This window comes from Hordeum vulgare, chromosome 2H (genome assembly GCF_904849725.1).
Source record: "Hordeum vulgare subsp. vulgare chromosome 2H, MorexV3_pseudomolecules_assembly, whole genome shotgun sequence".
In the NCBI taxonomy this organism is placed as follows: domain Eukaryota; kingdom Viridiplantae; phylum Streptophyta; class Magnoliopsida; order Poales; family Poaceae; genus Hordeum; species Hordeum vulgare.
The window spans coordinates 158,973,371-158,992,939 of record NC_058519.1 but is presented as its reverse complement, the minus strand read 5'-3'; the positions used below and the strand labels follow the sequence as shown (position 1 = coordinate 158,992,939).

The window sequence follows — 19,569 nt, the reverse complement described above, 5'->3', positions numbered from 1 at the left end:
TGTTGGTATGGACGGCACCCGAGGATTCGGCTAGCCGTGGAGTGTGATTCATTGGTGGTGGGGAGTCAAAACTTTACTTTTATGTTTGGGAACCGCCTATAGCATGTGTAGCGTGGAAGATGGTGAGAATTCTTAGTCATTGCGTTGACAATGAAAGCATGCCACCCAAAATTATTATCTCTGTTTTTAAAGCTTGAGCTCTGGCACCTCTGCAAATCAATGTTTCCCTCTGCGAAGGACCTGTCTATTTATGTTCATGTTGAGTCATCCTCCTCTTATAAAAGCACCAATTAGAGAGCACCTCTGTCATTTTTTATGCTTTGCTTTTAACGGTGTTGAGTATGACTGTGATTGGATCTTCTTTGCCATGAATTACAATGCTTAGTCAGCCCTTGGTCTTTGAAGGTGCTCTGCATTTATGTTTTGCTGTCTCAGAAAGAGCTAGTGAGATACCATTGTTTTGATTGAAGTGTTGACGTTTGAGACTTATTATTATTTGCTCGCTAGTTGATTATGCCATTGATATGAGTTTACTGTGAGACCTAGATGTCATTTGCTTATGTGGTTTGCTTGTGATCTTGCTGAAACTCTGGATATGAGTTATACATAGTTGCAACAACAAGATCAAACAAAGTTTGTCAAAGTTTTTCTTTTGTCTCTTTCAATTTGTCAACTGAATTGCTTGAGGACAAGCAAGGCTTTAAGCTTGCGGGAGTTGATACGTCTCCGTCGTATCTACTTTTCCTAACTCTTTTGCCCTTGTTTTGGACTCTAATTTGCATGATTTGAATGGAACTAACCCGGCCTAACGATGTTTTCAGCAGAATTGCCATGGTGTTGTTTTTGCGCAGAAATAAAAGTTCTCGGGATGACCTCAAAATTTACGGAGAATTTTTTTGGAATTAATGAAAAATACAGGCGCAAGAATCAGCGGAGGATGTGGCCGCGCCTCGCAGGCTTGTGGAGACCACGTTGCTCCACCGCCTCCAATCTCAGCTCTATTTAGTCCGTCTCGCCCGGAAAAAAAAATCAAGGAGAGAAGGATTCATCGCGTTTTACGATACGGAGGCGCCGCCACCTCCTGTTCTTCATCTGGACGGCAGATCTGGAGTCCGTTCTAGGCTCCGCAGAGGGGAAATCGTCGCCATCGTCATCATCAACCTTCCTCCATCGCCAATTCCATGATGCTCTTCACCGTTCGTGAGTAATCTCATCGTAGGCTTGCTGGACGGTGATGAGTTGGATGAGATCTATCATGTAATCGAGTTAGTTTGACGGGGATTGATCCCTAGTATCCACTATGTTCTAAGATTGATGTTGATACTACTTTGCCATGCTTAATGCTTGTCATAGGGCCCGAGTGCCATGATTTCAGATCTGAACCTATTATGTTGTCGCCAATATATGTGTGTTTTAGATCCTATCTTGCAAGTTGTAGTCACCTACTATGTGTTATGACCCGGCAACCCCAGATTGACAATAGCCGGAACCACTCCCGGAGATGACCATAGTATGAGGAGTTCATGTATTCACCAAGTTTTAATGTGTTGGTCCAATTCTTTATTAAAAGGAGAACCTTAATATCCCATAATTTCCATTAGGACCCTGCTGCCACGGGAGGGATGGACAATAGATGTCATGCAAATTCTTTTCCCTAAGCACGTATGACTACATACGGAATACATGCCTACATTAGATTGACGAACGGGAGCTAGTTACTTATCTCTCCGTGTTATAGTTGTTACATGATGAATCACATCTGGCATAATCATCCATCACCAATCCAATGCCTACGAGTCCTTTACTACTAGTCCTTGTTACGTTACTTTGCCGCTACTGCTGTTACTTGCTGTTGTTGTCACTACTGCTGGTACTTGCTGCTGCTATCACTACTGCTGTTACTTGTTACTTTGTTGTTACCTGCTGCAAGACTTTTCTGGTGCCATTGATACATCAAGTCAGGAATAGTCTGCCGTCAACAGACCTTTTTCTGGCACCGTTGTTATCATACCACTTTGCTACTGATACTTTGCTTGCAGATACTAATCTTTCAGGTGTGGTTGAATTGACAACTTAGCTGCTAATACTTGAGAATATTCTTTCGCTTCCCCTTGAGTCGAATCAATAAATTTGGGTTGAATACTCTACCCTCGAAAACTGCTGTGATCCCTATACTTGTGGGTTATCAGGGCGCCACGCCACTACCTCCACTAACCATGTCGCCTCCAATTTCGCCGCCCCTGTGCACGCCTTCAATTCAAAATCTGCGGAGGAAACCTCTCCCCCTCGCGACCCGAATGGACTCCGCGTCCACAGCGTGTGATGAGAAGGGATGAACGCTCTTCCCACCTGTCCCTCCATGGGACCCCGATCATTCGGGCAACACAAAAAAGGTGATCAGGTCGCCCCTACCCCGGTACGAGTGGGATCCATTCCGGCTCACCGACTAGATACATGGAGCTCTGGGCCCATGATCGTCCGAATCATCGAACAAATCTCACCGAAAGGTGTTCGATCTTACCGAATGTGAACTTTCGGGCATGCCCAGACATTCAGGATTTCTTGCTCTTGAATCTATAGTGGCTATCTAAGAGTCTGAATGACGCCGCCTCTGACAGCGACCCCCGTGTCTCCGAAACACCATGGGAGTCATTCACTCGGCCAGAAAACCTCTACTGATTCGGGGGCTACTGACGGGGTTATACTTAAGGGTAGGCCTACGGACCCGTTTCCATAGGGCCCACCTAAGTACTCGTAAGGACATTAGTGTCCTACAAGTCATCGTGATAGTTTCAACCTCACTCGGTCACGTGAGGTCACTCGGTCTGCTATGCGGCAGTCGGACGCTCCCCAGCACTCGGTCCACAGCAAGGCAGGGACAATGAAGGGACTGCAATGGCCAAGTACTTAAACACATGCGTGAAGGCCTATGAAGACCCGTGTTACGTGTAACATTGTAATTAAAACCACCGTTTCTAGTAACTCCCATAGTTATTAGCATTAAATGCCCTAGTGATGGTGCTCGGACAGTCGTGGGACACTCTATATAAGCCACTCTCGGGCTCCCTCTCAAGGGTTAAGCATTTTGTACTTTCATACACCCCATAAGAAAACACTAGCATCGGGGCTCGAGACGTAGGGTCTTTACCACTCCCGAGTGGGGCCCGAACTCGTACATCTGAGTGTATCCATTGCGCCTAGCTAGACTTCGCCCCTTAGTTCGTACCCCTGGTACTATTGTCAGGATCATTCCCACGACAGTAGAGTAATTCTAATGTCTTTTCTCTCATAATATGCAAGGTTTACATCAAGAGGGAGAATGTCGGTAGATGGAATTCTGGACCTGAAAAAGCTGCGTCAAAGATACCTACTCTCCACATCTCCAAATGGGCTGAAACTTTACGGAGATTTATTTTTGAATAAATGAAAAATACTAGAGCAAAGAAGTACCAAAGGGGGCTACTAGGCACCCACTAGACACCAGGGCGCGCCAGCCCCCCTCGTGCGGCCTAGTTGTTAGCGGGCCCCCTCGCCCACCTATAGTGACCATCTTCTGGTATAAATTCTCTTTTAACCTGAAAAAAATCAAGAGAGGACTTTCGGGACGAAGCGCCACCGTATCGAGGCGGAACCTGGGCAGGAGCAGTTTTGTCCTCCGGCGGAGCGATTCCGCGAGAGGAACTTCCCTCTCGGAGGGACTTCCCTCCGAGAGGGGTAAATCGAAGCCATCTTCATCACCAACAACCCTCTCATCTTGGGGAGGTCAATCTTTATCAACATCTTCATCAGCATCATCTCCTCTCAAAACCCTAGTTCATCTCTTGTGCTCAATCTTGTACCGGAACCTCGGATTGGTACCTCGGTTGTGACTAGTAGTGTTGATTACATCTTGTAGTTGATGCTTTATGATTTATTTGGTGGAAGATCGTATGTTCAGATCTAGTATGCTATTTAATACCTCTTGGATCATGAACATGTTTATCACTTGTGAGTAGTTACTTTTGTTCTTGAGGCCATGGGAGAAGTCATGTTGCAAGTAGTCATGTGAAGTTGATATTCGTTCGATATTTTGATGATGTGAATGTTGTGATTCCCTTAGTGGTGTTATGTGAATGTCGACTACATAACACTTTACCATCTTTGGGCCTAAGGGTATTCATTGTGGAGTAGTAATTAGATGGTGGGTTGCGAGAGTGACAGAAACTTAAACCCCAGTTTATGCGCTACTTTGTAAGGGGCTGATTTGGATCCCTGTGTTTAATGCTATGGTTAGAATTTATTCTTAATACTTTTCTCGTAGTTACGGATGCTTGTGGGAGGGTTAATCATAAGTGGGAGGCTTGTTCAAGTAAGAACAACACCCAAGCACCGGTCCACCCACATGTCAAATTATCAAAGTACCGAATGCAAATTAACCCAACATGACGAAAGTGACTAGATGAAATTCCCGTGTGCCCTCAAGAACGCTTTGCCTATTATAAGAAATTGTTTCGGTCTGTCCTTTGCCACAAAAGGATTGGGCTACCTTGTTGCACCCATTGTTACTATTTCTACTTGTTACTGCTATTTGAGTGCTTTCAGAAATTATCTTGCTGAAAACCGCTTGTCATTTCCTTCCGCTCCTTGTTGGGTTCGACACTATTACTTATCGAAAGGACTATGATTGATCCCCTATACTTGCGAGTCATCACCGGTCGCTTTGGTGCCTCCTCTGCTCACCACCACCACAGCAACACAACATGGATCCTTGATCGCCTAATGCGTGTGGCCCAGGATACTATTAATATTTTTCTTAAATCATGAAAATCTTATTAGTGGCTAGTAGATATAAGCGTGTGTCACTAGTAATATGAAACAATCCAACCTATCCCACAGAAGATAGAAACTAGCGCACCTCCTTCCATGGTCATTGGCTTCCTTGTAAAAATCAGATCCATACTCTCTTCCCATAGGCCGCAAGACTTGGATAATGAATGCCTCAAGCAGATGGTGACATCTTATCTTGAGATGCTCTTTCGGGTTCTAATCCTTCTCGAGTTCATCCATCGGCGTTGATTCAGCAAAGTTTTGACATAGATTCTTGACGCCCCCTTGCGCGATGATGTTTGGTTTTCACAACCCGTCTTCGTGGAGGCGGCTTATGGTGTGAGACATTTTCGATCGATTTAAGGGTTCAACGATGATGAATGTGGCTGTAAAGCATTGGTCTTTAAAGGCACTTGCATGAAGACTCCTGGCTATCATCAACAAGGTTAGGCAGGCTCGAGTGCATCGACGACTCGCTCTCGTGACAGTAATGGTCGTTTGATGATCCATGGACCTCAATGTAGTTTTATTATATTAAAGTGCTTTGTACTTATGGTAAACTTCTATAATAGATATGAACCCTTCTTTGCGTAAAAACATATGTTCATGAGTGCGAGTTTCACACGAACTGAGCCGAGTAGTGTTTTTCTGCTCGTTAAGCATATCGAGTATAATAAGTCGAGCCCTAATGGGATGTGGTGTTTGCGAGCCCGAGCTCAAATGAGCTCGAGTGAACAATACCTCTGAAAAAAGCTTAAAATTTTAAAAAATTCTGACTTTTTTGGTATACACATTGACAAAAGTTCTTAGTGCTCATAAAATTTCATCACAAAATAAAAATTGTGGAATTCATAGTAAAAAATGATGCTCCAAAAAAATTATTTTCGACAACATTACAAAATACTGATTTTGTTTTATTTTTCATGACTTCTACGAATGTCCTTTTTTGATGAAATTTTGCAAGCACTAAAAACATTTGTCAATATTCTCTCCCAAAAAAATAGAACATTTAGAATATTTTTTATTTATTTTTGATTTTACTGTTTATCCCCGAGCTTGAATGAGCTCGGAAAGAAGACATGACTTTCCACCCTAATGAGCTTAATGAGCCGAGTCCATACTACTGCTCTCTTTAGAACTACCGCTACTTTTTCTTTAACTATCGCTTAGTATTATTGTTACAGTTTTTTAGTACTAGACTATTAGTACATATTTCTTAGGCAAATAAAACTTTTTTTAAAATCAATAATTAAGGAGTATACCTTTCAAAAATCATTTTCATCTTCTCAGGTTATGACAAGTGATGCCCTACATGTGTGCTATTTGTCGCAACCTGGTAATTTTCTTTTTTTCAGATTTATATTTTCAAAATGTTTTATCTTCTAAACCATGCGTTTAAATCTCGAACCGTTTCTATCATTGGGTTTGTCGCATCGATATCTTTGAAATTAGATCCCATGTCGATAGGTTTTGACGAACTTTTTTCACAAAAAAAATGGAACAAAAATACCGCGCCTTTCGCGATAGAAAAAAAACAAAAAACATGTTTTTCGCGGGGGTTTTTTCAAAAATACACGGTCGTGTCTCTTACGAAAACAAAATCGTGTCTTTCATAAAAAACGAGTTTTTTTCCTTTTCAAGAGCCACGGTCATGCCTCTCGCAAAAACAAAATCGTGCCTCTTGCGAAAGAAAACAGAAAACACATTTTTTTGAGAGGCACGGCCATGCCTCTCGCGAAGGCCAAAACCGTTTCTCATGCCAAATCAAAACCATGTCTCTCGCGGAAGCAACACCATGCATGTCGCCAAAAAAATAGAAAATGTGTTTTTTCCATTTTTAAGAGGCACGGCCGTGCCTTTCACGGAAGCAAAACCGTACCTCTCGTGAAAAAATTAGAAAACGTGTTTCTCACGAAAAAATAAATAATTTTTTTTCGTTAGAAAGATAATAAAGACCGAAACACAAAAAATAAAAAAAAAACAATCCAAAAAGGCAAAAACGCAAAAAGGAAATCAAAAAACATTCAAAACACGACAAATGACGCTCCCTGAGAACACGCTAAATAGCGACGCATGACAGTGCTCACTGCTAGGCTTCCAAAAAAAACACGCTAACAAGTACTCCCTCTATAAATTAATACATATAAGATTTCTTTAAATTACTATTTTAATGATCTAAATGCTTTTATATTAATTTATATAGGGAGTAACTCTCATTTTTTATCTCTACTGAAACGGGCAGTGAAGCCCTCGCAGAAAACGACTACATCGGCCTTTCCCAAACAATATGGATTTGTGCCGTCTCGTTGCACTGCCACTCCTGGCCCAGACCCAATTCCTTTCTCGGTAAACCTTGCACATTTCCGGTCCACAAGAGCCTACCCAAAATCACTGACTAGAAAGTATTTCTTTCAAAGATCATTTCTATTTTTTCAGAAAACACGTTATTTTTTTTCTCTTTTCAAGAGACGGTTGTAGCTCTCGCGGAAGCAAAACCGTATCTCTCGCAAAAAAAAACGTGTTTTTTTCGTTTCCGAGAGGCACGGCCAAGTCTCTCGCGAAGACAAAACCATAAGCAAAATCATGCATGTAGTAAAAACACATATTTTTTACACAATTTTAAAAAAAAAATCTTCAAAAAACTAAAAAAGACTGATAAAAAACCGAAACATAAAAAAAGAGTAAAAATAGGTGTTGAAAAATAAAAAATTCGAAAAAACTCAAAACGCAACACATGACGATGGTTAAGAACACGTCAAATGACGGTGCGTAGGAATGCTTGCTGCGAGACTTCCAAAGGAGCCATCGCTAACCAGTGGCTCCCGTGCCTGCCGGCCGAGATCCTGTCTGAATCTGATTATTTCTCCACGCTGCATACAGCACTCCGCCGGGTTTTGTTCGCAACCCAAACGGCCGGCCGTCCCTCCTAGCTACGCTCAGTGGCTCGTGCAACCTCGAGCCCAACGTCCCCGAAGACGTACCTCTGCTTCACCCGCACGTATTGAGCATATATATAACCTGCATTTGCCTCTCAGACCACTCGTCTTCGTCTCCAGTTCCCACCACCCGAGCGGCTGCACCGAGCCTTGCTGCGTCTGGTCGAGCATGAGCTACTTCAACCAGCAGCAGCAGGCTCCGGTCACCGGTAACTCCACAGAACTCCAAAACGATTCCTGCGCCCGTGCTCGCTGCTTACCTTTGCGTGAACTGATGGTTCTCTTTTCCTTATTATTATTGCTGGCGTGGTGGCGAGCAGCGTACCCACCGCCGCAGGCCAACTACGTGGTGGCGGCGCCTCCGGCGGCGTACTACGTGCCGACTGCGCCACCGCCGCCGCCGGGCTACCCGACCAACCACGACGTGGCCATGGGTGCTCCGCAGCCCGCGCAGACACAGAGCCGCGGCGACAAGGCCTTCTTGGAAGGATGGTAAGCTTTCACGTCTCGTCTCAACTCACTACTCAAGCTGTGATCTGTTTTTTTTTTACAAGCCATATATTCATGTCCATTATAATAATTTCTAAAACCTGCAAAAACACTAGGGATATTGATGATTTGATGTACACTGAGATATTCATCATCTGTGATCTGTGTTTTTTTTCAGCTGTGCAGCCATCTGCTGCTGTTGCCTCCTCGACATGTGCTTCTAAAGATACAGAGAGCAAGAGAATATGAAGTCATTTGCTGCAGCTAATTGTAGTGTTTGCTTATACATCCATGTGTTTTAGTCTGGAGTTGTAAGTGAGAGTCCGTTTGTGCCGAGAGAACTGTGTGATGATCAATACCAGCTACAACTTACTCCCCCTGTTCCTGAATATAAGTCTTTCTAAAGATTTTGCTATGGCTAAAATACAAAGCAAGATGAATGAACCTATACTCTAAAGTATGTCTATATACATCCGTATGTAGTTCGTAATGAAATCTCTAAAAAGAACTTACATTTAGGGACAGAGGGAGTAGATTCTTGTTGATGCACCTTGTATGCGCCTAATAAAGAATTACCATGCCTTGCTTAGGAAAAGCAACGATTTCAGGACAAACAAATAAACTTGACAGCTACTGTAGTAACAATAATACTAATAATTACCGTTGACATCTCCGACAGGTATACAGGATAACCGAGCTTGAAATATTTATACTCGCATCTACAAGATGGGGCCAACTCTCTACGAGTCAGGATCGGTGAAGTAAACAGGGTTTTCTAGGTCATCATTGTTTGCAGAAGCAAATGAATCTTCAGACCCTATACTTGACAGACTTGAAATGCTATCCTCAGAATCTGATAATGAGTCGTCGTGTGGCGCGATGGGCGCTTCGAGGTCGGACTCAGATCCAGAAGTCCCTAGCATGAGCTTGTTGATCGCAGTCTTGGCAGTCTCAAGAAACCATTCATCCTCCGGAAGAGCACTGAAAATTTCAGATGAGGGAACATGATGATGTTCAGTTCATCGGTAGACAAACACGCAATGGACAGACCGAAGAAACGGTTAAGATTTCGATTACAGACCTTTGTGGGTCAACTTCCCTTGCCGAGAAAGCTGCGATTGCTCTAGTAATAATTACTGACACAAGCTGCTGAACTGGTCTGTGCGGGTACCGTCCGCATACCGCAATCTCAACGAGGAAGTGCATATCAAGAATAAGCTGAAAGGAGCAAAAAGATTGGTACCTTTACTATTTACATCAAAGTAACAGAAGTTTCGATATGGAAATGGGAGCGGGGCGCTCCTTCCGTCGAAAAGCAAACATGAAATTTGATATGGGATACCTGCTGGAGTCCAGAAGGCTGGAGTTGGATGGACTCGTCCTCAAAGACATCCCAGAATTCTTGCTCATTGGAGAGCCACATGACAACCGTTTCAGTTAGCCTTGAAAGCAAAATCTTCTGTATCTTCTCTTTGCCTAGTAGAACATCACCAGCAACACTAGCTAGCTGCTGCAACCTTCCAAACAACGCCTAAAAGAAAATGCTTAGGTTAGGCAGGTATGTTTTGTCCAAGGTGTGATTACAATGAGCGCAATATTTATTTACACATTTCCTCTACGACCTAAAACTATATGTCTCACACTACACAAAATTTACTGAACAAAGAAGATTGTGGAAAGAAAGACCACTGTCCCAAACAACCTTCAGTGCACAAGTCCCGATAATATGGTCATCAATAAAGGTGATAAACACAAAACATGTAACTTCCCAAAGCAGATACATTTCAGTAGTGGTCCCAAGTAATATTATGTGTATTTTTGTACTACCTCCGTTCTGATGAATAAGGCGTATTTCGTTTCGTCAAGACAAGACTTTGACCAACAATTGCTGTTTTAATATTTGATTTATGTGATACAAAATCACTATCATAACAAAGTACTTATAGATATGAATCGAGTGACACAAATTTTATGCATATAACGATGTATTTGATGGAGTAATTATTGGTCAAATACATGTCTTAACGAAACAAAATACGCCTTACTTTTAGGAATGGAGGTAGTAATATGGACAAAGGACACTAGAATGAGCAACACGGTAAAATTTACATTTCAAGACGAGATGTGAATCACTTCATTAAAACAGAATCACCTGGAAAGGTAGTGAAGGCAAGGGATCGGAATCCCAAAAAAGATCATCCCTGTTCCCCTCCAAATACATTCTAGCATCCAATCGTGACTTCCCTTCCAAGTAAATAAAGGATAAGACATATTGTCGGCAGAAGTGATCCCTCAGTTTGTCCAATGAATGTTGTAGATGACGTTTCCACTCTTTGTATTCTGTGGAGTATATGGACCCAGGACTAAGGCCTTCACTCGTTCCACTAGTTTCTTTCTTCTTGGTTTGCATATCAAAAAACTTAGATACAGCTGCTGGCAATAATTCATCTGCTATGGTATATGCAGTTCCAATTAGTGCAAGCTGCTGCGCATCATTTTCAGCTTTTAATTCTCCAGGCTCTTTTGACTCAACTACATTATCATCTTCAGAAGGTCCAGGCAACACTTTGATAAGTGTTTCGACATATCTATCAAATAGCTGGAGAAAAATACTCAAAATTGTTCCACCAAAGTGAACTATGGTCATTGGGGTAACATGATCCAAAAGATCCTATAAGAAGCACATGCAGATGTTAGCTGCTTTAAATGATCGGATATCTAGTAAAGTACATAATATAGTAGGAACGAAATTAACTTCAAAATATTGTGCTTTAAGATTATTCCAGCAAAGTATTCAATCCAAAATTTCAAAAATAGGTGCTTAGCCAGTAAAATGGCCTAGTAGTCTTAATATGAAAGAGAGTAAAAGGCTACTCTTTGAGGCATATAAAAATAGTACTACTATTCCTGAGCTAGCTTAAGCATATCTCGAGCGAGTGAGTTTCCCTCTATCAGGTTCTAAGCGATCAAATAAGGTCCTTGCTCTCAAGCCAATGGCTATACTAATAGAGAGGGTCTAAACAAAGAATTCCAAGGAGGTTACCGGTTAAGGGCAAGTTCAATCTCGAAGCCAGATGGAAAAAAAAAGGTGATCAAAGTTTGGTGTCCTTGCTCTTGAGCCAAGGCCAATATCAATAGAGATTCAAAGGAGTTAACCGGTTTAGGGCAAATGCAATCTCCAAACCAGTTGGAGAGAAAAATGTAATCGAGGTTGTAAGCCTCAAGAGGATAATTTGCCACACAATATTTCCATTGATTGGTGGTGTATACATGTCATGTACAGAGGCGTGCGGGGCTAACAACCAGAGCGACTAGGCCTACGTGAGGAGATGTACGGGGAGACTTGCTAAGGCCGTGGGCAGGGCTAACACCCCGCCGCAGACTCAAGGTCGTTGCCGGAGACGATGCAGAGGCTGGACCAAAACCGTCGAAAAGAAGACGAGGTAGGTCTTTTGTCATAACATTTGCTAATTGCTGATCAGTGGGTGCACATGCAACACCCTGATGTCGCTGAGAGCCACCGCTGTTGTCATAACATTTGCTAACTGCTGATCAGTGGGTGCACATGCAGCCCCTTGATGTCGCTGAGAGACACCGCTGTTCTTACGGCTCTGCCCAGAGTTGGAGGAGGAGCCGTTCTAGGAACCCACCTGGTTGCCCGATGCGCGGTAGCCGTTCTGAGAGGGCACTAGGAGCGCCATGCCAGACTCCAGGGCCGCCGTCTGCCGGATGCGCCGCTCCTCCTGATCGAGGAAGGAGTGGCAATTGTGAAAGGAGGGCAGGCCGTGGAGCGACATGCTGATCACCGACTGGCTGTTGTTGGACTTGAGGCCGCGAAACGCGTTGAGGACGAGCCCTCATCGGCAATCGAGAAGCCAGCATCACAAAGCGTGTCAGCGAGCTGCTTGAGGCGAGGAGTGTCACCTTGATACAAGCTCACCGACTGGCTGTTGTTGGACTTGAGGCCGCGAAACGCGTTGAGGACGAGCCCTCATCGGCAATCGAGAAGCCAGCATCACAAAGCATGTCAGCGAGCTGCTTGAGGCGAGGAGGGTCACCTTGATACAAGCAGTGGCGGATCTAGTGGGGGTGTCGTGGGTGCCCTGGCACCCCCTCCAAAGTTGCAAATTTAATTTTACTATATGCTTAACACTAAATATCCATCAAGTTGTTGCTATTTTCAGACTATTCGGTGAGATTTTGATGATGTTTAGTGTAAACTTTGAGCTGTGGCACCCCTAAGCCTGCGATTCTAGGTCCGCCACTGGATACAAGTTGTAGAACTCGTGGAGGGCGTAGACGGCACGGTACGCGCGGTTACCGAGGAAGATACTATGTATGGCGAGCCAGACCGAGTGTGTCGTCTCATCAGGCTTCACGATGATCGCGAGTATCTCCGCCAAGATGGTCGTGTAGACCCGGTTCACGATGCACGAGCCGATGGCGGTCCAATCCATGCCGTCGAGGTGGAGGCGGGCGTCGATGAAGCCATCGATGTGGTCAACAAGGTTGTACACACGAAAGACGGTCATGAACAGGGAACACCATACGGTGTAGTTCGACTCCTGAAGGTCGAGGATGGACAGGACGTGTTGCCGGATAGGAACATGGATGGAGGAAGCAGTGGGAGAGGTGGCAGTGAAAGGATTGGTGTTGTGGCCAGAGGAGACGGAGGAGTTGTCGTCGGCCATGGCGCTGGGATTGCGGAAGCGAGGATCGGATGATTTTTAGAAAGCAGTAACTGATAGTACCATGTAAGATTCAAGAGAGTAATTTGACACCGAATATTTCCATTGATTGGTGGTGTATATATGGCATGTGCAGAGGCGTGCGGAGCTACGAACCTGAGTTACAAAACATGCTAGATCCATATGTCTAGGCCTATGTGACGAGATGTACAGGGAGACATGCTAACGGTCATGAGCAAGACTTAGTCGCTAATAGAGTTTTGTTGTCTAAACTAACTCATCTCTCTGCACTAAGTCGTGCAAGTACATTGCGCTTAACGATTCTACATAGGTGTACTCAGGGAGTTATTACAGTTGTGCTTGGTTGCTCGTATTAATTAACTAGCATCTGTCGGGAATGTGTTGACTACCATCATGAAATAGGTGTTACACCAGTTAGGTCAGCCACACGAGACAAGGTTAAACAAGTATTTCATGAGATGTTAGAAACTTAGTGACTTACAGAAGTACCTGGAGGCATGGTGCAAGTTGTTCACCACATATGGAATAAATGGGATGTTATACATGTCAAGATTACAGACAGGGCTACTCAAATACTCAAAACCAAATTGTGCAATCCAACATTACATGGAACTGGACTCATATATACAGTAACACACTATGAGAATATGGTATATCCAGAATGAAAATACCAACAAACCATAATCAATAAAGCGAGAACTCACATTGATAACTGACATAAACTTCTTTCCACTGCTTGTAAGCATCATCTTAGGGGCAACTGAATCAGATGGCGGTGATCCTTCTTGAGGAGCGAGAAGCAGAATATCATCAGTCCTTGCTGAATCAATAATCTTTCTTCTTACCCTTCTAAAATTCAGTTCAAGCACTTCTTCGATATGAGGTCGCAATAGTAGCATAAGTAACTTTGAGAATTTCAACCCATGTGATTCTAGACAAGAGCAGTGAGCAAGACTAGTTTGTACGCATATGCAGGCAGAACGAAATGCAGAAACACTCTCAGGCAAAGGAGAATTTTCTTTAACCAAACGTGCAAAAGCTTCTATTTCAGATTCGGACCATTGGATAATCCGGTTCATATTCATGGGGCTATCTCCAAATAGTGTACTAGATTCTTTCAACACCTTTGAGATAACTGAGAAAACAAGTTGCGACAAGGTTGCAGAGTAAGTTTCTGTGTAGACTGAACAGGTGGGAAGAAATGCCTCAACATCTCTGTGAAGACGTGAACCGTAGGTTTTTAGAAGTACTTGATGGGCTACAGGGCCTTTACCAATCTTAATTAAACCAGACAAAGATTTTCTTAGTTCAGTAATAGATAAAGATGGCTGTTCTGAATACCTAACAAGCTGATCCTCAAGAATTGATTTCCTTTTAAGCAGTGCTGTCTTATAGGCAGAAAGCTCTGCATCTGATTCTTTGCCTGAATCGTCTGTAACCATATATTTCTTCTCTTCAGTTTCCAGGGCAAGCAGTGCCTTTTCTAGTTTGTGCTCTGCAAGCAAAATGTCTATTTCGTCCAGAAAAATAAGCTTAGGGTCTTGAGTATCAACACACAAAATTTCATTAAGTTCACACTGAAAATCCTTTTCCACCGCATGCTCTTCCTTACTATACTTTTGCCACATTTCAAGTTCCCGGCACACACCACTCATCAGATCTTGTACAAGCATCCCCTGGGCAGATACATGCTTCTGCAGCTCAATTAACTCTTGCTCTGCCTCAACAACCTCCTCGGATATTCTGCACGAATAAATAAAAATGTTTGGCAATAAATGTAAGGAATTGTGCAGAATAGAAACACAAGACAGTATATAGTTCATAGTCAAATTTCTACTGACTGAATGAAGTTGAATGGTGCATCAGGTAGAGTATTGATGCACTTAGACAAAAGTTAGGTTACCATCCATTCACAGTCAAGGTGGTTTCAAGTTACCCAACATTCAACATAATCTGCACTGGAAAGAATATATAGTGCTTATGTACTCGTAGTGGATGTTCTTTTATAAATATCCAAGTCACTGCAATGGCACACACACGCCAATACTTTTCTAATTCTTAGGGATACATATTTTTTAACAGCTATGTATGACTTCAGTGGAAGTGTCAAGTCTCAAGTGTGTAAGGACCAGCTGCAAGAGTTTGGCCTTTTGGCACACAGCAGCAACCTACATGTTTCAATGAGGTGACCAAATAGTCTTAGTTGCAAGTCCTAGTCTAGGCAGGTACAACTACTAGACTATCAAACCGTGTAGATCCAATGGCCAACAAGATAAAACTCAGAACAGCAGAAACTATAAACAACAATATAAAGGGCATCAGTCACAGTCACAGAGACGTTTTTTCCAATCCAGAACGGAATGGAACTCCTAGTGTTACCTGAGGAAAGCATGGTATTTCGACTGCATATTCCCGCACAGGTTTTCGATGGCATCCTTCAGCTCCAGCAGCTCGGAGCAGATCTTCCTGATACCCTGTTAAACACAACAGCGTTACTCACCGAGTACAGTCACCACACTGATGAGATGGTTCGGGCAACCACCAGAGTCCCCACCGGCTTCAACAGACAGATGCAGGCAGATCAGCAGTCTCATTCAATTTCGTTGCAGTAAGGCCAAGCTAGCTTACGGTGTACTTGTATTTGTGCTGTGATGGGGCCCCAGTTGAACTGACTGTTCCACAGAACAGCGCATATTGAATAATCAAAGATTCGAAGATCAGATTTTAGTAGTTACCAATCCCCCAAGAGACAAAGGGCTCGGTAACTGAACGCTGCATAGGTAATTTTCTCTAAGCGACTGCCCCCTGCAACACGCCGCCACGGGCATGCCCGCTCTAGATCCAAAATCGCAATCTAGCTTAAAAGCACGAGCAGCCAGGAGCAGAAGCAAGAAGTAGCCAAGAAAAGAACCCCAACAATGCGCGGATGGAGGAGTGTTAGGGGAAGACGGCGGCGACACGGGGAGAAATCTAGGAAGGGAAAGGGGGCGGGGGAGGGGAGGGAGGCCACCTTCTCCGTCTGGGACTGGTAGGCGGCGCGGATGGAGGACTGAGGGGTGATCCACTCGTGGCCGGGGAAGTCGTCCTCCAGCTCCTCCTCGCTGCTGCTCTCCATCGCCGGCCTCCCCATGGCCGCCGAGCCTCCTTGGGCGCTGGCCCGAAATCGAAAGCCTGTTGGAGTTTGCGGGCGTGCGGTGAGCAAGCGGCAGGGGAGACGAGAGAAAGGGAGATAAGAGGGGTGGAGCCGTGGGAGTGGAGCGGAGTGCCGTTATGGGGGGCGGTCAGTCACCCACCGGCAGCGACCGGAGGGCTACCATGGGCGTCACCGGGTTTTCCCCCTTCTCTTTTTGCCCATTCTACGGTGCAGGTGGGAGCCGTCGGCTTGGGCCTCGGCAGGGCCCCCCTGTTTCGTTTTAAGTTTTCCTTCTTTTGGTTATTTTTGTGTTTCCTTTTCTGGTTTTCTTCTTTAAAAATGTTCACAAATTTGACAAGTGGTCCCGGATTTCAAAAATTATTGATGAATTTGAAAAAAAATATCAAGAATATGAAATCATGGTCCGAATTTTAAAAAATGTCCATGGTTTTTTTTTTAAATCCGGACTTCATAAATTGTCCCTGAATTTGCAAAATGTTCACAATGTGGAGAAATGGTCCTGCACTACGAAAAATGTTCTCAATTTCCAAAAGTGTTTGAGAAATGATCTCAAATTTCAAAATTTGTTCATGAATTTCCCGAATTACAAAAAAGTTCATGAATTTGTTAAAAAACCTCCGAATTCCAAAAAATATTTACTTACTTCAAAATTGTTAGCATATTTCAAAAAACAGAAAATAAAAGGGGAAATGAAAAGGCTGACAAAAGAAAACACACAGAGAGAAAATATTTGTAGAACCTTCCAAAATCGTGGGAGAAAGACACACAAAAAAGTGTATATGGGTTGGCCCATATGTTATGTGTGCTCATTTATTGCACATTTTATGCATGTGATTCCTGTGGCGGGGTGCTGCAAAGCGGTGGAGTCCTTGCATATGGTGGAGGCAGGGCAAGGCGTGGCCTCCAATATGGGTGAAACCATGGGGTTGCTGAAGGCAGGTAGTCCACCAAAGGGGTGAATCATGCTTGGTACGATGGTCCTCTCACGAGGGCCTACTCTCAAGATGTCGCACATTTCAAATGGAGTGGTTGGGGCAACAATTCTACGATTGGATGCTCCCGCGATTTTGTCGGTGATGAATGTCCTAGCCGCGGACCGAGCCCAATGATGACGGTCTAGGGTCTACTAAACCTCGGATGGAGTTCATGTCGATATCCCGAGTATTGATGGGTGCTCGCCAAGCAGAGGAGAGCGAGCAAGGGTCATGTAACACTCGTGTAATGGAGGGGCGGGGCTCAGCTCGCCATATTGAGAAATGACGGTGCTAAAATCAACGGATCTCGGGGTAGGGGGGTCCCGAGTCGTTGATCTTGGATATATGGTAACATCACAAAGGGGGTCACGATATTTTACCCAAGTGCGGGCCCTCTCTAAGAGGTAAAACCCTACGTCTTGCTTGTATTGTATTAACTGTGGATGGGGTACAAAGTACAGGAGGATTTACCTCGAGGTTGTATGATTGTGTTCTAGTCTAAAATTCTTGCCTCAACAAACTAAAGCCCACGGCTTATATAGGCACCGAGGGTATCTAGAGTTACAAGTATGTCAGTTACAACTAGGGATAGCATGTTGATCATTCAAATACGCCTTGAAGTGTACGCCAAGTTGTAGGATCACAAGTAGATCTAGAGGGGGTGATCAGACTAGTTCACCAAATAAAAACTTAACATTTTTCTTTTTTTAGTTGTAGGAAAGTTTTAGTGAAATTTTGAGAAATGATCTCAAATTTCAAAAATTGTTTATGAATTTCCTCGATTACAAAAAAGTTCATGAATTTCTGAAAAATCCTCCGAATTTCAAAAATTATTTACTTACTTCAAAATTGTTAGAGTATTTCAAAAAACAGAAAAGAAAAAGGGAAATGAAAAGGCTGACAAAAGAAAACATAGAGAAAAAAATATTTTTAGAACCTTCCAAAATCGTGGGAGAAAGACACACAAAAAGTGTATATGGGTTGGCCCATATGTTATGTGTGCTCCTTTATTGCACATTTTATGCATGTGATTCCTGTGGCGGGGTGCTGCAAAGCGGTGGCGTCCTTGCATATGGTGGAGGCAGGGCAAGGTGTGGCCTCCAATATGGGTGAAACCATGGGGTTGCTGAAGGCGGGAAGGCCACCAAAGGGGTGAATCATGCATGGTACGATGGTCCTCTCACGAGGGCCTACTCTCGAGATGTCGCGCATTTCGAATGGAGTGGTTGGGGCAACAATTCTACGATTGGATTCTCCCACGAGTTTGTCGGTGATGAATGTCCTAGCCGCGGACCGAGCCCAATGATGATGGTTTAGGGTCTACCAAAGCTCGGATGGAGTTCATGTCGATATCCCGAGTGTTGATGGGTGCTCGCCAAGCATAGGAGAGCGAGCAAGGGTCCGGTACCGCTCGTGTAACGGAGGGGCGGGGCTCGGCTCACCATATTGAGAAATGACGGTGCTAAAATCAACGGATCTCGGGGTAGGGGGTCCTGAGTCGTTGATCTTGGATAGATGGTAACATCACAAAGGGGGTCACGATATTTTACCCAAGTGCGGGCTTGATACGTCTCCAACGTATCTATAATTTTTGATGGTTTCATGCTATTATCTTGTCAAACTTTGGATATTTTGTATGCCTTTTATATCTTTTTTGGGACTAACTTATTAACTCAGTGCCAAGTGCCAGTTCCTGTTTTTCCATGTTTTTGACCCCTTTCAGAGGAGGATTTTAAACGGAGTCCAAACGGAACGAAACTTCCAAAAAGATTTTTTCCGAAACAGAAGAAGATCGGGAAGCCTGAGAATCAGGGCAGGGGGCCAGCAGGGACCCCACAAGCCCCCTAGCCGCGGCCAGGGGAGGCCCGCACCTCCCAGGCTTGTGGGCTCCCTGGGCCACCTATGCCCTAGGTCTTCCACCTATATATTCCCTAAAATCCCAGAAAAATAAGGAGATCATCGAAAGTACTTTTCCGTCGCCGCAAGCTTCTGTCTTCGCAAGATCCCATCTGGGGCACGTTCTGGTGCCCTGCCGGAGGGGGGATTCGGATACGGAGGGCTTCTTCATCAACACCATGACCTCTTCGATGATGCGTGAGTAGTTCACCACAGACCTACGGGTCCATAGCTAGTATCTAGATGGCTTCTTCTCACTCTTGGATCTTCAATACAAAGTTCTCCATGATCTTCATGGAGATCTATCCGATGTAATCTTCTTTTTCGGTGTGTTTGTCGAGATACGATGAATTGTGGATTTATGATCAGATTATCTATGAATCTTATTTGAGTTTCTTCTAATCTCTCTTATGCATGATTTCATATCCTTGTAATTCTCTTCGAGTTGTGGGTTTTGTTTGGCCAACTAGATCTATGATTCTTGCAATGGGAGAAGTGCTTGGTTTTGGGTTTTAGGTGTGGTTGAATCTGACACATTCAGCTGCTAATACTTGAGAATATTCTTTCACTTCCCGTCGCACGAACCAACAAATTTGGGTTGAATA

General features: G+C 43.9%; 1 protein-coding gene across 1 annotated transcript; it reads right to left on the bottom strand.

Annotated features, from left to right (window-relative positions):
- Positions 1 to 8,833: 8,833 nt before the first annotated feature.
- Positions 8,834 to 16,223, bottom strand: LOC123425658 (exocyst complex component EXO84C). The gene is made up of 7 exons (XM_045109359.1): positions 15,951 to 16,223; positions 15,320 to 15,414; positions 13,645 to 14,683; positions 10,384 to 10,902; positions 9,574 to 9,762; positions 9,313 to 9,449; positions 8,834 to 9,212 (listed from the first exon to the last, which is right to left on the bottom strand). The coding sequence occupies exons 1-7, from the start codon at positions 16,068 to 16,070 to the stop codon at positions 8,972 to 8,974; spliced, it is 2,340 nt and encodes a 779-aa protein (XP_044965294.1). The 5' UTR covers positions 16,071 to 16,223; the 3' UTR covers positions 8,834 to 8,971.
- Between the last annotated feature and the right edge of the window lie 3,346 nt (positions 16,224 to 19,569).

What these genes read in the sequence shown, in the direction of transcription:
- LOC123425658 (XM_045109359.1), bottom strand. Translation starts at nt 16,070, where the DNA reads ATGGGGAGGCCGGCGATGGAGAGCAGCAGCGAGGAGGAGCTGGAGGAC. An exon ending in TGCCTTCACTACCTTTCCAG is followed by an intron (nt 9,763 to 10,383) that starts GTGATTCTGTTT and finishes ATTTTCTTTTAG; the next exon opens with GCGTTGTTTGGAAGGTTGCA. An exon ending in AGGGAAGTTGACCCACAAAG is followed by an intron (nt 9,213 to 9,312) that starts GTCTGTAATCGA and finishes TGAAATTTTCAG; the next exon opens with TGCTCTTCCGGAGGATGAAT.